This window comes from Salvelinus sp. IW2-2015, linkage group LG31 (genome assembly GCF_002910315.2).
Source record: "Salvelinus sp. IW2-2015 linkage group LG31, ASM291031v2, whole genome shotgun sequence".
NCBI classification, from domain to species: Eukaryota; Metazoa; Chordata; class Actinopteri; order Salmoniformes; family Salmonidae; genus Salvelinus; species Salvelinus sp. IW2-2015.
The window spans coordinates 28,848,480-28,860,875 of NC_036870.1; the positions used below are offsets into that span (position 1 = coordinate 28,848,480).

Sequence of the window (12,396 nt, forward strand, 5' to 3'; positions counted from 1 at the left end):
TGTAGGTACTATAGGGGCAGCAGGTACTGTAGGTACTATAAGGGCAGTAGTACTGTAGGGTTACTGTAGGGCGGCAGTAGGTTACTGTAGGTACTATAGGGCAAAGCAGGTACTGTAGTACTATAGGGGCAGTAGGTACTGTAGTACTGTAAGGCAGTTATGGTACTGTTAAGGTATTATAGGGGCAGTAGGTACTGTAGGTACTTATAAGGCAGTAGGTACTGTAGGCAGGTAGGAACTTTAGGAAGTAGGGTACTATAGGGCAGTACAGGTATAAGGGGGCAGGGAGTAGGGGAGTGGGGTACATTGGGGCGTGAGCTCTAAGGGAGGGGAAGGGGGAGTAGGTTATGGGAGGCTGGGCGGAGAGAGGTTACTTGGTGGCAGTGACGTATGTAGGGGCACGTAGGTACTATAGGGGCAGTAAGGTACGTTAGGTGCAAGTAGGTACTATAGGGGCTGTAGTAAGTGGTACTGTCGGAATAGGGGCAGTAGTAGCTTAGGAGGGTATGGGGCAGTAGTATGTAGGGCGTGTACTCAGTGGCAGTAGGTACGTGTGGCAATAGGGGGCGGTAAGGATACTATGAAGGGGGGGGCCAGTAAGGGTGACTTTAGGGGAAGTACGGGGTACTATAGGGCTTGTAGGGTACGTGGTAGGGGACTGTCGGGTAGGGGGTACTATAGGGGCAGTAGGTAGCTGGGCTGTAAGGGGGGGCAGCAGGGGTTACTGTTAGGCAGTAGATGGGTACTGTAGGGGCGGTAGGGGGGTACGCATGGCAGTTAGGCAGGTACGTTAGCAATAGGGAAAGTAGGGTACTGTAGGGGCAGATTTATCCGCGGCTAAATTGGGTTATGAATGTGAGCCAGGACCAGTACAAGCGCTACTTGTCAAGTCAAGGCGTAACTCATTGCTCCGACGTGAGTGCTGCTTAGGTGGTAGAGTCATTTAGACAGGTTTACCTTCACTTTATTGGGAACCAGGCGACTATTGTGTTCTGTTTGAAAATGTAAGGCTTACAGACGCAGTCAGGGTAGAGTGTTGAAAATGTCAGTGAAGACACATACGTGTGGCCACCAGTTGAGTCCACGTATGCTTGGAGCTATCACCATGGTATGCCGTCTAAGTAATCCATCTGTCACCCCTGCTGAAGTTTCTGGCAGTGAATATGTCGATTTGATCAGTGTTTAGAGCCGGTCTTGCCCATCAGGCTCCTGAAGGTAGCGAGCTGCTGATCACACCTATGCATTCATGTTGCTGGCCTCTGAAGCAGGAGCTAATAAATAAGCACTTGTAATCAAATCTGGTTAGGACGTCGCGTCACTAGGCAGCAATTGAGCGGTCTGGGTTTCCCTTTGTAGTCCCTTAAACACAAAATTCTCAAGCGCCTTGTGCAGAGGTACTGTGTCCACAAGTCGCGACAGAGCGTCAGAGCCGGTGTAGTAGGATTCAATCTAGTCCTGTATTTGACACTTTGCCTATTTGATGTTCCTGACTGAGGGGCCAACGTATGAAGCAGATTTCTTATAAGGTGGGGTGACATTTAAGGTTGTAGCGGGGCTCCTTGAAAGAGTCTGCCTCTAGAGTTTAGCTCGGTGCAGATGTGCCTGTAATGCCGCTGGCAGTTCTTGTTGTAGGGGTTAGTGGGAAACGTACAGATTCACTGTGGGGGGTTGAACCTGTGTACGTCCTCAATGCTCTTGATTGATGAATCTCGAACCATATTTCAGTCGTGTGCCTAGAGAAAACAATCGTGTAAGGCGTAGTGCGAGGCCCGCCGCATCTGACCACTTCCCTTAAGTTGAGAGCGCGAGTCACGTGGTAATCGTTTCTATCCTCGTCTCTGTCTCTGTCTCTGATCCTCTGGTCATCTGTCTCTGTCTCTACTGTCCTCTGTCTCTGGGCTCTCTCTCTCTCTCCTCTCTCTCTCTCTCTCTGTCTCTGTTCTCTGTCTCTGTCTCACGTGTTCTCTGATGCTTGCGGGATATCGTCTGACTCTGTCTCGTGTCGGTACTTGGTTCATCGTCTCTGGTCTCTGTCTCTCTCTCTCTCTCTCTCTCTCTCTCTCCTCTCTCTCTCTCTTCTCTCTCTCTCTCTCTCTCTCTCTCTCTCTCTCTCTCCATCGTACTCTCTTCTCTCTCTCTCTCTCTCTCTTCTCTCTTCTCTCTCTCTCTCTCTACTGGTTTTTTATTGTACTCCGCTCATTAGGTACTTGCCCTCTCTGGTTCCTGTTTTTCGGTCTATACCTATGCGTCTCCTTTGTCAAGCAAATAAATTTCCCATCTCAGTTCTTCTCTCAATAGTTTTCTCTCACTGCTTCTCATCAGATCTTGTAAAGACAGTGTGATTTGTTCGTTGTGAGGTTTTATTCTGTTCAGCTGTTCGTGTACACAACACATTGTTTAGGAATTTTTTTCTTATAACCTTTATTGTAACTAGCAAGTCAGGTGACTAGTTATATGACGGCCATACCCCGGCCAACCCTCCCCTGCAACCATACGATGCTGGGCCAATGTGCGGGGCCACCTTATGGGACTCCCGGTCAACGCGTGTAGCCCGGTCTGTGATACAGCTCGGATTGAAGAGCCAGAGTAGGTGCGTCAGTTGACGACCCTTGCCTAGCGTCTGGGAATGCAGAGTAGGCTTTAAGACCCGCTGCGAATAGTCACGGGCCCCTACGTCACAGTTATTGGTCAACAGTGGATTCTTCAATGGAAGCGCTTGTTTGTCATTCAATGAGAGACGACTCATATTTCCTGTACATTTTTTACTGAGAAATGATATCACCATACATCTTAGATGTTTAAAATGCCTGTAGGACTAAGATTCTCCTCGCCCCAAAAACGTTAAAAAATGGTCGCAGTAGAGTGTGATACTGCCTGATTTCTTGATTAGGGGAAAAGTCATCCTTATCGCGATAGACAAACTACCCTATAGTACCTACAGTACCTGCTGCCCCTATAGTACATACAGTACCTACTGCCCTACAGTACCTACAGTACCTACTGCCCCTACAGTACCTACAGTACCTGCTGCCCCTATAATACCTACAGTAACTGCTGCCCCTACAGTACCTATACTATGGCCTATTAACAGCATCAGTCAGTGTCTGTCTGTCTGTCTGCTCATTGTGCTGTGTGTGTCCTGTGTGGAGCATGCCACGAACGCTGGGATTAAACAGAGCGGAGGGTATTTGCATAGGGAAATAAAGGGTTATCTATAGCTAAAGTTCCTTGAGTTGATGTCACCACCAGGCTCTGGGAAAACCAATTAAGGCACCATACTGAATAGCCAGGATGAGATGGGGGAAGTTAGCCTACATTGAATGGTGCATGCAATAACACCACTGTAGTGTTAATCTGTAGTCACGCTATGTATCTATTATATGTTGGTTTAAGGCAGGCTTCTTGAGACTGCCGCAGGGCTGTTGCATTTGTTGTTGTAAATAATAGCCTATTATATTCTACAAATAGGCTGCAGTTGATTCTTGCGTCTGTGTGTGGGTACTGTACGTGTGTGTGTGGCAGTTAGGTCAACCCAATGCTAAACTGGAGATTTCGCTTTGGCCTCATGAGAAGTGCTGGTGTATATATCAGGAGCTCCCAGATCAGACTATGGAGTGGCTGTTCACACACTCTGTCCAGACTAGTGTGTCCTCACTAGGAGGGGCAGGGTCTACGCCTAACTCCCAGAGGTGGGACCAAATCATTGTTTTACAAGTCACAAGTATCAAATCAAAGTGTAGTACCTACCTCTGCACTGGCGCACGCAAGTAAGTCTCAAGTCTTAGCAATCAAGTCCCAAGTCAAGACAGGCAAGTCCGAGTCAAGTCTCAAGTCAAGACCGACAAGTATCAAGTCAAGTCTCAAATCCTAAGGGCCTTTCCTTCAGTAGTGATCCAGGGCCTTTCCTTCAGTAGTGATACAGGGCCTTTCCTTCAGTAGTGATACAGGGCCTTTCCTTCAGTAGTGATCCAGGGCCTTTCCTTCAGTAGTGATTCCATCTCTTTGCTGTGGTTGATCACAGCAACTTAGGCACACACCACTAAGGGGTCGAAGAGCCTGACGAGACCTACATTCCCCTTTTCCTTCGATTGATTTGTTAATGATTTATTTGTGCATGACAGGTTGTAGGCCAACTTTACAAGACTTGTGTTTATGACTTATTCTGTTTCCTTTTGGGGGAAACAGAATAAGGCGAGAGGGGGATTTATGAACCGTTTTCATGAGGGCCTCAACGAGCTTCCCTGACCAACACCCCAGGGAGGCATTGCAGAGATATACTGTATGTTATTTTTACCAAATTTCATGAAAAAGCAACTCCCAAGAATGGACCTCAGAGAAATATAGCTGCGGTCCTTTCTTGGGTGTAGCAGTCTTCTGCCCTAATGTTTGGAAGACTTCTATTAGCCTGTCCATTTACTCAGACAAGCACTCCATTCTCACAGAGACCTTTGGTAGGATCGGCATAGCTGCATAAATTACCAACACCACTTGAGAACGTGCTTCATTTTCTTGTCTTACACTTGAACTGGTCTCCTATATTTTAAGTTTTAAGAATATGGATTGTTGACGCAGCAGTTGGTCGCACTGCTCTCTGTGAGCTAAATCTACCATTATAAATCACAAGGCAGGGTTGTTGTTGACACGTCGGACCTCAAGCTGCTAAAACTGCAGACTTACTGATCCACATAGCACATTGTGACTGCTTTAATTACTCCCCACCCCTGTGTGTGGGGGTGGGGTGGGTGGGTGTGTGGTGTGTATGCAGTGTCTCCGGACATGCGTGTGTGTGTATGGTCGTGTGTGTGTGAGAGAGAGAGTGTGTGTGTGTGTTCTTGGTGAGTGGGAGGGGGATTTGTCATACTCCCTGTTAACGTTGGCACACGTGGAGCCCTCTGTCCAGCCTCACGGCCCCACCACTCTCCCACTGCAGCAACACTGCTGCAGCAGTGCTTCACACAAACACACACACACACATACACACAACCTGATCCACTTTGTTTACAGTCTACTGTATTATCAGGCTACCGTGGGAGAGTGAGTCTCAACAAATCCATCTGCTGCCACTTCCCTAAGCAAATCTGCATCTTGTCTGAGCTGGAGATGAAATGAATACTGTAATGAGTACGCACAGTAGGCTACACGTCGCCATGGTGTTCTCAGAGTTGATGAGATGCCTAGCCATCAAGGGAGGGAATGGGACTAAGAAATACAATAACTAGTCTATGACTATGAAACAAAAAAACTGAGCATCCTAAATTGGTTTTAATTTCATGATGTAAAAAATACATATTATCAGAACTTTTCCCTGACCTTGAGAGATGTGGTATACTGTGACCTGACCTTGAGATATTTGGTATACTGTGACCTGACCTAGAGAGATTTGGTATACTGTGCCCTGACCTTGAGAGATTTGGTATACTGTGACCTGACCTTGAGAGATGTGGTATACTGTGACCTGACCTTGAGAGATGTGGTATGCTGTGACCTGACCATGAGAGATGTGGTATGCTGTGACTGACTGAGAGATGTGGTATGCTGTGACCTGACCTTGAGAGATGTGGTATGCTGTGACCTGACCTTGAGAGATGTGGTATGCTGTGACCTGACCTTGAGAGATTTGGTATGCTGTGATCTTGACCTTTGAGGATACTTTGGTATGTTACTGTGATCTGACTTTAGAGATGTGGTATGCTGTGACTGACTTGAGAATGTGATACTGTGACCTGACCTTGAGAGATTGGTATGCTGTGACCTGACCTAGAGAGATGTGGCATGCTGTGACCTGACCTAGAGAGATGTGGTATGCTGTGCCTGACTAGAGAGATGTGCATGCTGTGATCTGACCTTGAGAAGGTGGTATACTGTGACCTGACCTTGAGAGATGTGTATACTGTGACCTGACCTTGAGAAGATGGGTGCTGTGACCTGATCTAGAGAGATGTGGCATGCTGTGACCTGATCTAGAGAGATGTGGTATGCTGTGACCTGACCTTGAGAGATGTGGTATGCTGTGACCTGATCTAGAGAGATGTGGCATGCTGTGACCTGACCTTGAGATATTTGGTATGCTGTGACCTGACCTAGAGATATGTGGTATGCTGTATCGACCTAGAGAGATGTGGTATGCTGTGACCTGACCGTGAGATATTTGGTATGCTGTGACCTGACCTAGAGAGATGTGGCATGCTGTGATCTGACCTTGAGAGATGTGGTATGCTGTGACCTGATCTAGAGAGATGTGGCATGCTGTGACCTGATCTAGAGAGATGTGGTATGCTGTGACCTGACCTAGAGAGATGTGGATGCTGTGACCTGATCTAGAGAGATGTGGTATGCTGTGACCTGACCTTGAGACATTTGGTATGCTGTGACCTGACCTAGAGAGATGTGGCATGCTGTTGATCTGACCTGAGAGATGTGGTATGCTGTGACCTGACCTAGAGAGATGTGGTATGCTGTGACCTGACCTTGAGATATTTGGTATGCTGTGACCTGACCTAGAGATATGTGGTATGCTGTGATCTGACCTTGAGAGATGTGGTATGCTGTGACCTGATCTAGAGAGATGTGGCATGCTGTGACCTGATCTAGAGAGATGTGGTATGTGTCACGCCCTGACCTTAGTTATCTTTGTTTTCTGTATTATTTTGGTTAGGTCAGGGTGTGACAGTGGGGATGTTTGTGTATTTGTCTCGTCTTGGGTGGTTGTATGGTATAGGGGGTTTTGGGTAGAGTGTATGGGTTTGTGTTGAGTGTAGGTGTCTAGGTATGTCTATGGTTGCCTGAATGGTTCTCAATCAGAGACAGCTGTCATTCATTGTCTCTGATTGGGAGCCATATTTAAGGCAGCCATAGGCATTAGGCTATTGTGGGTAATTGTCTATGTGTAGTGTTCAGTGTCAGCACTATTTGTTTGAATAGCTTCACGGTCGTCTGTTTGTTGTTTTTGTTCGTTTGTTTCGTCTTCATAATAAAGAAGATGTCTTTCTATCACGCTGCGCCTTGGTCCACTCTGCCTCATTACGACGATCGTGAGAGTATACTGTGACCTGACCTAGAGATATGTGGTATACTGTGACCTGATCTAGAGAGAAGTGGTATGCGGGGCAGGGAGTTGTAAATGGCTCTGTGATCAGAAGGTTAAAGCAACTCACCCCCCTAAGCCGACCATCTAACCTCGGTAGCTCAGCAAATATCAATAATTTCTATGGACTGTCAGTGAGTCACCAAGCTTAAAAATGGCCGCCATGCAACACGGTCCAAWAATTCAGATGGCTCATGGAGGAATTGATCAATGGGTATACAGCCTGACTGTCCTCATCAAAGCCATTGAAATGCATGTGAGTACAAGGACAACAATTCAAATATAAATGGCAAATCCTGAGTAAGGCGTCACCAGTCCGCCCAGCTCTCCCTGGGTGTGTTGTGGTTGGTGGTTATTTGTGCCCCTGTCCTCCCCGTGCCTGCCTGCCTGCCTGGTTGGTTAGCTGGCCTCCTGACTCCTCAGTATGCCCAGTGTAATCCATATCTGGGCCTCTATTTGGGTCAGTCAAGTAGTAACACACATTCACGTATATAAACACAGACAGACAGACAGACAGACAGACAGACAGACAGACAGACAGACAGACACACGTACACGTACACGTACACGTACACGTACACGTACACGTACACACACGTATAGGCTACATACTTACAAGTACAAACAGCTTCTAGAGGTGCCATGATAATGAGTGCCTAAGGATAAACTGTATCCTATCTTGTTCTATAGACATTATCATCACACTGATCTTAATTCCCCCCTGAGAGAACATGAAATTCCAACTTCTGTTTTATAGCTGCATATGAGAACAAATGTTTATCCCTAGAGTTGAGTAACATAGGCAGTTATAGTATTTGAACTTGTATGAATGCTGGTGTTGGGTGACTTGACATTGAAGGCTGTCTCTCCCAGTGTTCTAGAACTGAAGGTACGTCCCTGGCCCCATTCTGTCACTCAAAACTTTGAGCTTGACCAAATATCAAGTATGGTTCTAATTTATACTGAACAAAAATATAAACTCAACAGGTAAAGTGTTGGTCCCATGTTTCATGAGCTGATATAAAAGATCCCAGAAATGTTCCATACACACAGAAAAGCTTATTTCTTTAAAATGTTGTTTAAATCCCTGTTAGGGAGCATTTCTCCTTTGCCAAGATAATCCATCCACCTGGCAGGTGTGGCATATCAAGAAGCTGATTAAAAAGCATGATCATTACACAGCTGCACYTTGTGCTGAGTATAATAAAATGGCACTTTAAAAGGTGCAGTTTTGTCACACAACACAATTCCACAAATGTCTCAAGTTGAGGGAGTGTGCAATTGGAATGCTGACTACAGGAATGTCCACCAGAGCTGTTGCCAAAGAATTGAATGTTATTTTCTCTACCATAAGCCGCCTCCAGTCATTTTGGCAGTACGTCCAACAGGCCTCACAACTGCAGACCACGTGTAACCACGCCAGCCCAGGACCTCCACATCTGGCTTCTTCACCTGCGGGATCATCTGAAACCCCCCTGACAGCTGATGAAACTGAGGAGTATTTCTATCCGTAACAAAACCCTTTCGTGGGGGAAAAAGTCATTCTGATTGGCTGGGCCTGACTCCCCAGTAGGGTTGAAATCAATAGATTGACTGATTTCCTTTATATGWACTGTAACTCAGTAGAATCATTGAAATTGTTGCGTGATGTGTTTATATTTTTGTTCAGTGTAGTTTTGTATCGGCCTTTTGAACTCACTAGGCCTAGGCTACATAACCTTGCCATATTTCAGTCCACAGAGAACAACGTGTAGGGTTCAGTACCATGTGACTGTGTTATGTAACCGTCCTGCGGTAGGCAGGCTGAGAGGGAGGGTAGGTAATAATAACAGGGTCTTGCTTTTTACTCACACAGACGACACACTGAGTCTGATCCTGTTCTGCTCTGTCCTTCACAATGTTTCTGCTGAGGCCTTTTGTTTGCTTTTCTCTCTCAAAACCATTCAGTGGATGGGAGACTTGACTGTGGAGATCATCATTCTGCCTGGCAACAGCATTATTGAAAAGGACTAATAGCCTTTTCCTCAGGTGCTGAACAGATGGATGTCTCTTCTTTACGACTGTAGTATAATATAGGCACTAGTGGAAATGCTACAGTGGTTGAATGTTACAGTGAAAAAGTATAACATTACTGTATTGTCTTAACTTTGTTGAGCAGGTGATCTACTGTACATGGGTATGGCTCAGATAGCCTAGCGGTTAAGAACGTTGGCCCAGTAACTGAAAGGTTTCTGGTTTGAATCCCTGAACTGACTAGGTGAAGAATCTGTCGATGTGCCCTTGAGCAAGGCACTTAACCCTAGTTGCTCTGGATAAGAGTGTCTGCTAAATTATGTAAATGTAAAGTTTCTCTTACATTGGTTGCAAATCTGAGACTTAAAGTACGTWTATTTTATTACTGTAGATAAAACCACTCCCAATCAGACATCAATACAAGAATAAAGGCAAAAMCCCCACCAATTACCCAAATCTAAAGAAATACCCCTCTGAGGATATCTCTTTCTCTCAGGGCGTTTTCGTTTTGCATCCGATGAGGAAGCMCCTCTGAAGACTAGATTCATATAAGATGAGAGCCTATAATGCACTCCAATCTCTCCTAGGTCTCAGTAACTCAGTATATAACTGATAAATGAAAAGTGTCGGAGAGAGAGAGGGAGAGACGTTTTAACGTGGACATTAGATAGTGTAATCTCAGATTGGAGCATGCATTAAACCAACAGTTCCAGGACACACTCACTAATTTCCTTCTGAAACCCTGGCCCCCCCATGTACAGTCACAGCTCTATGTACCCTCAGCCTCCTTTCAGCATGTCCTGTCTCTCCTCTCTCCCCCCTCCCTCTCCTCTTTCTCCCCTGTCTCTCCTCTCTCCCCCTCCCTCTCCTCTCTCTCCCATGTAATCTCCTCTCTCTCCCCCCTCCCTCCTCCTCTCTCTCCCCCTGCTCTTCCTCTCTATCCCCCCTCCTCTCCTCTCTCTTCCCCCTCCTCTCCTCTCTCTCCACTCCCTCCCTCTCCTCTCTCTCCCCTGTCTCTCCTCCTCTCTCTCTCTCCCTCCCTCTCTCTCTTCTCTCCCCCTCCTCTCTCTCTCCTCTCTCCTTGTCTCTCTTTCGCTCTCTCCCTCTCTCTATATATACTCTTTGCACTCTATCTCCCTTAATCCATCTCTCTTCTCTCCTTTCTCTCTCTCTCTCCCCTCTCTCTCACTCAAGACTGTCTTACAGGCTGTGTGAGAGCTAGACCTAACCCACAGAGCCTCCCCAACCCAGAGATCCTCCCCAGTCAGCTCACGATGCAATTAACCTCAGCACGGCCCTCCAGGTGCTAACACGTCTTGCTTGACTGCTACAGGAGCTCCTATCCCGCCCAGAGACGGAAGAGGAAGCAAGACATCCCACTYCCTCATTTTTTCTGGTTCATATACAGTCAATGAACTAAGTAGACCAGACCCAGCTGCTATCACATTGGTGACTTTGGGAGAGCCACCCCTTAAGTAAACCTGAACTGTGAACATTTGTTTCAATGGTAAATGGCCTGAGAAAGACCTCTTCATTTATCCACCATCTTTGTCGTGCCCCCGGAGTCAGACGTGTTCTGAAAATGTACTCGGTTCTGAGATGTGATTGGCATTCTAATTTCAAATCTTACTGGATTTGCCACTCAYTGCCTCTGCCTAAAAAACCAACAGGAAGCTACTGATTCACTCTCACAGACCAGCCTGACATTTCCCCATCCCAGACTCAATCCTCTGAGTCATTCTAATGCCTAGCTGTTTGTTCAGGACACAACAGTGCACACGCACACACACATAGAGAGACACACACACACACACAGAGAGACACTCGCAGACAGACAGGAGGGGTTGGTTATTAAAGGCAGCTTTATTCATGCCTTATTACAGGATAAAGGAGAAGACTGAAAATCCCCCGGGAGGTGTGTGAGGAGCGAGTGTGTCCTTTCTCCCTCCCTCCCTCTCTATACTCTACCCTGTACCGTATGCACCAGTCTCTGCCCAGAGGCTTAAGCACTACTAATAGCCAGATGACTATGAACTAGGCCTTTACATGCTTAAATCTTCAAATCATCTTTGATTCACCTCAGAGTTTTAAACAATGTTGTGAATCTGTTTCCACCTTTTCCACAGTCAAGCCAAACTGACCCATATCATTCTGTATGAGGCTAGTGTGGTTCAGTACAGGTTGGCATGGTTCAGTTTTCTGCTGTCTTACTGGAAGTTTAAAAATGTTACTGTCATTACAGTCTGCCAACCTCCATTTTAATAACTAACTCTCTCTTTCTCTCTCTCTCTCTCTCTCTGGCCCTGGCTTACTTGCGGCTATTCCCGTGGTGCATCCTGGGTATGTGCAGATTGATCGGCCACTCGATGGGGATTCACAGAGGAGCTCTCACCTGTGTCGCCTCCTGCCCTCCACCCTGCCGCCTGCCCTCCCTCTTCTGCACCTCCTCCACACACATCATGAAACTGGTATTAACTGAATGGCAATTGATATGGATTTTTACTGATTCTAGTAGACAGTAAACCAACTAACACAGAAAGGGAGGAAAAGCCATCTAATTTTCACACGTCCTTCACACTAAATGAACCTGCCTGTGGGGTTCTGAGCTGCCTGAGTTGAAAGCCCACCCTGAAAAWCAACCCAATGCCTCTTTAAGGAACACACAAGGAATGTATTGTACGCTTTAAGAGAGTATTCTTTCTTCCTGATAACAACGTTCGGGGACATCGACAGCAGAGGGAGCTACTTTGAGGACGAGCTCACACCTGTCACCGCTGGTGTATGAAAACAGATCTCTTTTTTTTATTTAGTTTTGAATCCATTTTTTTTTCTGGAGCCTGAAGGGTTGTGCGTTTGSCTGTGTGCATGCCGAAGAAGAAGAAAATGGCTCCCCAGAACTCTGAGGCCGATGCTATGCAAGTGCAGGGGGTRATGGTGGTCCCTGCTGCTAAGAAAACCACCACAGGTTCTGCCTCCACAGGGGACGGAGGAGCAGGAGGAGGAGGAGGTGTGGTGCTGGAGTCATGCCAGGAGGAGTCGGTGAGCGAGGGGTCTATAGACCGGATCCCGCTGCGCCAGTGGGTGATGCACGGAGCCGTCATGTTTGGACGAGAGTTCTGCTACGCCATGGAAACAGCCCTGGTTACGCCTGTACTGCTGCAAATAGGTAAGAGAGATCACTGTATAGAAAGCATGGAGATTGTACAGACATGTGCACACATGTATGTAAACACACACACAGCAAGAGTTAACCAGAGTCATGCCGATGGAGCCAGGTGGGTGAATTCACATACTCTACT

General features: G+C 46.7%; 1 protein-coding gene across 1 annotated transcript in view; it reads left to right on the forward strand.

Moving 5' to 3' along the window:
- The first annotated feature begins 11,134 nt into the window (after positions 1 to 11,134).
- LOC111956136 (solute carrier family 45 member 4) overlaps positions 11,135 to 12,396 on the forward strand; it is a 45,524-nt gene continuing 44,262 nt past the window's right edge. Inside the window, exon 1 of the mRNA XM_023976584.2 lies at positions 11,135 to 12,263. Coding sequence (XP_023832352.1) covers positions 11,963 to 12,263 — 301 coding nt within the window. The 5' untranslated portion in view covers positions 11,135 to 11,962. The remainder of the gene's footprint in view (positions 12,264 to 12,396) is intronic.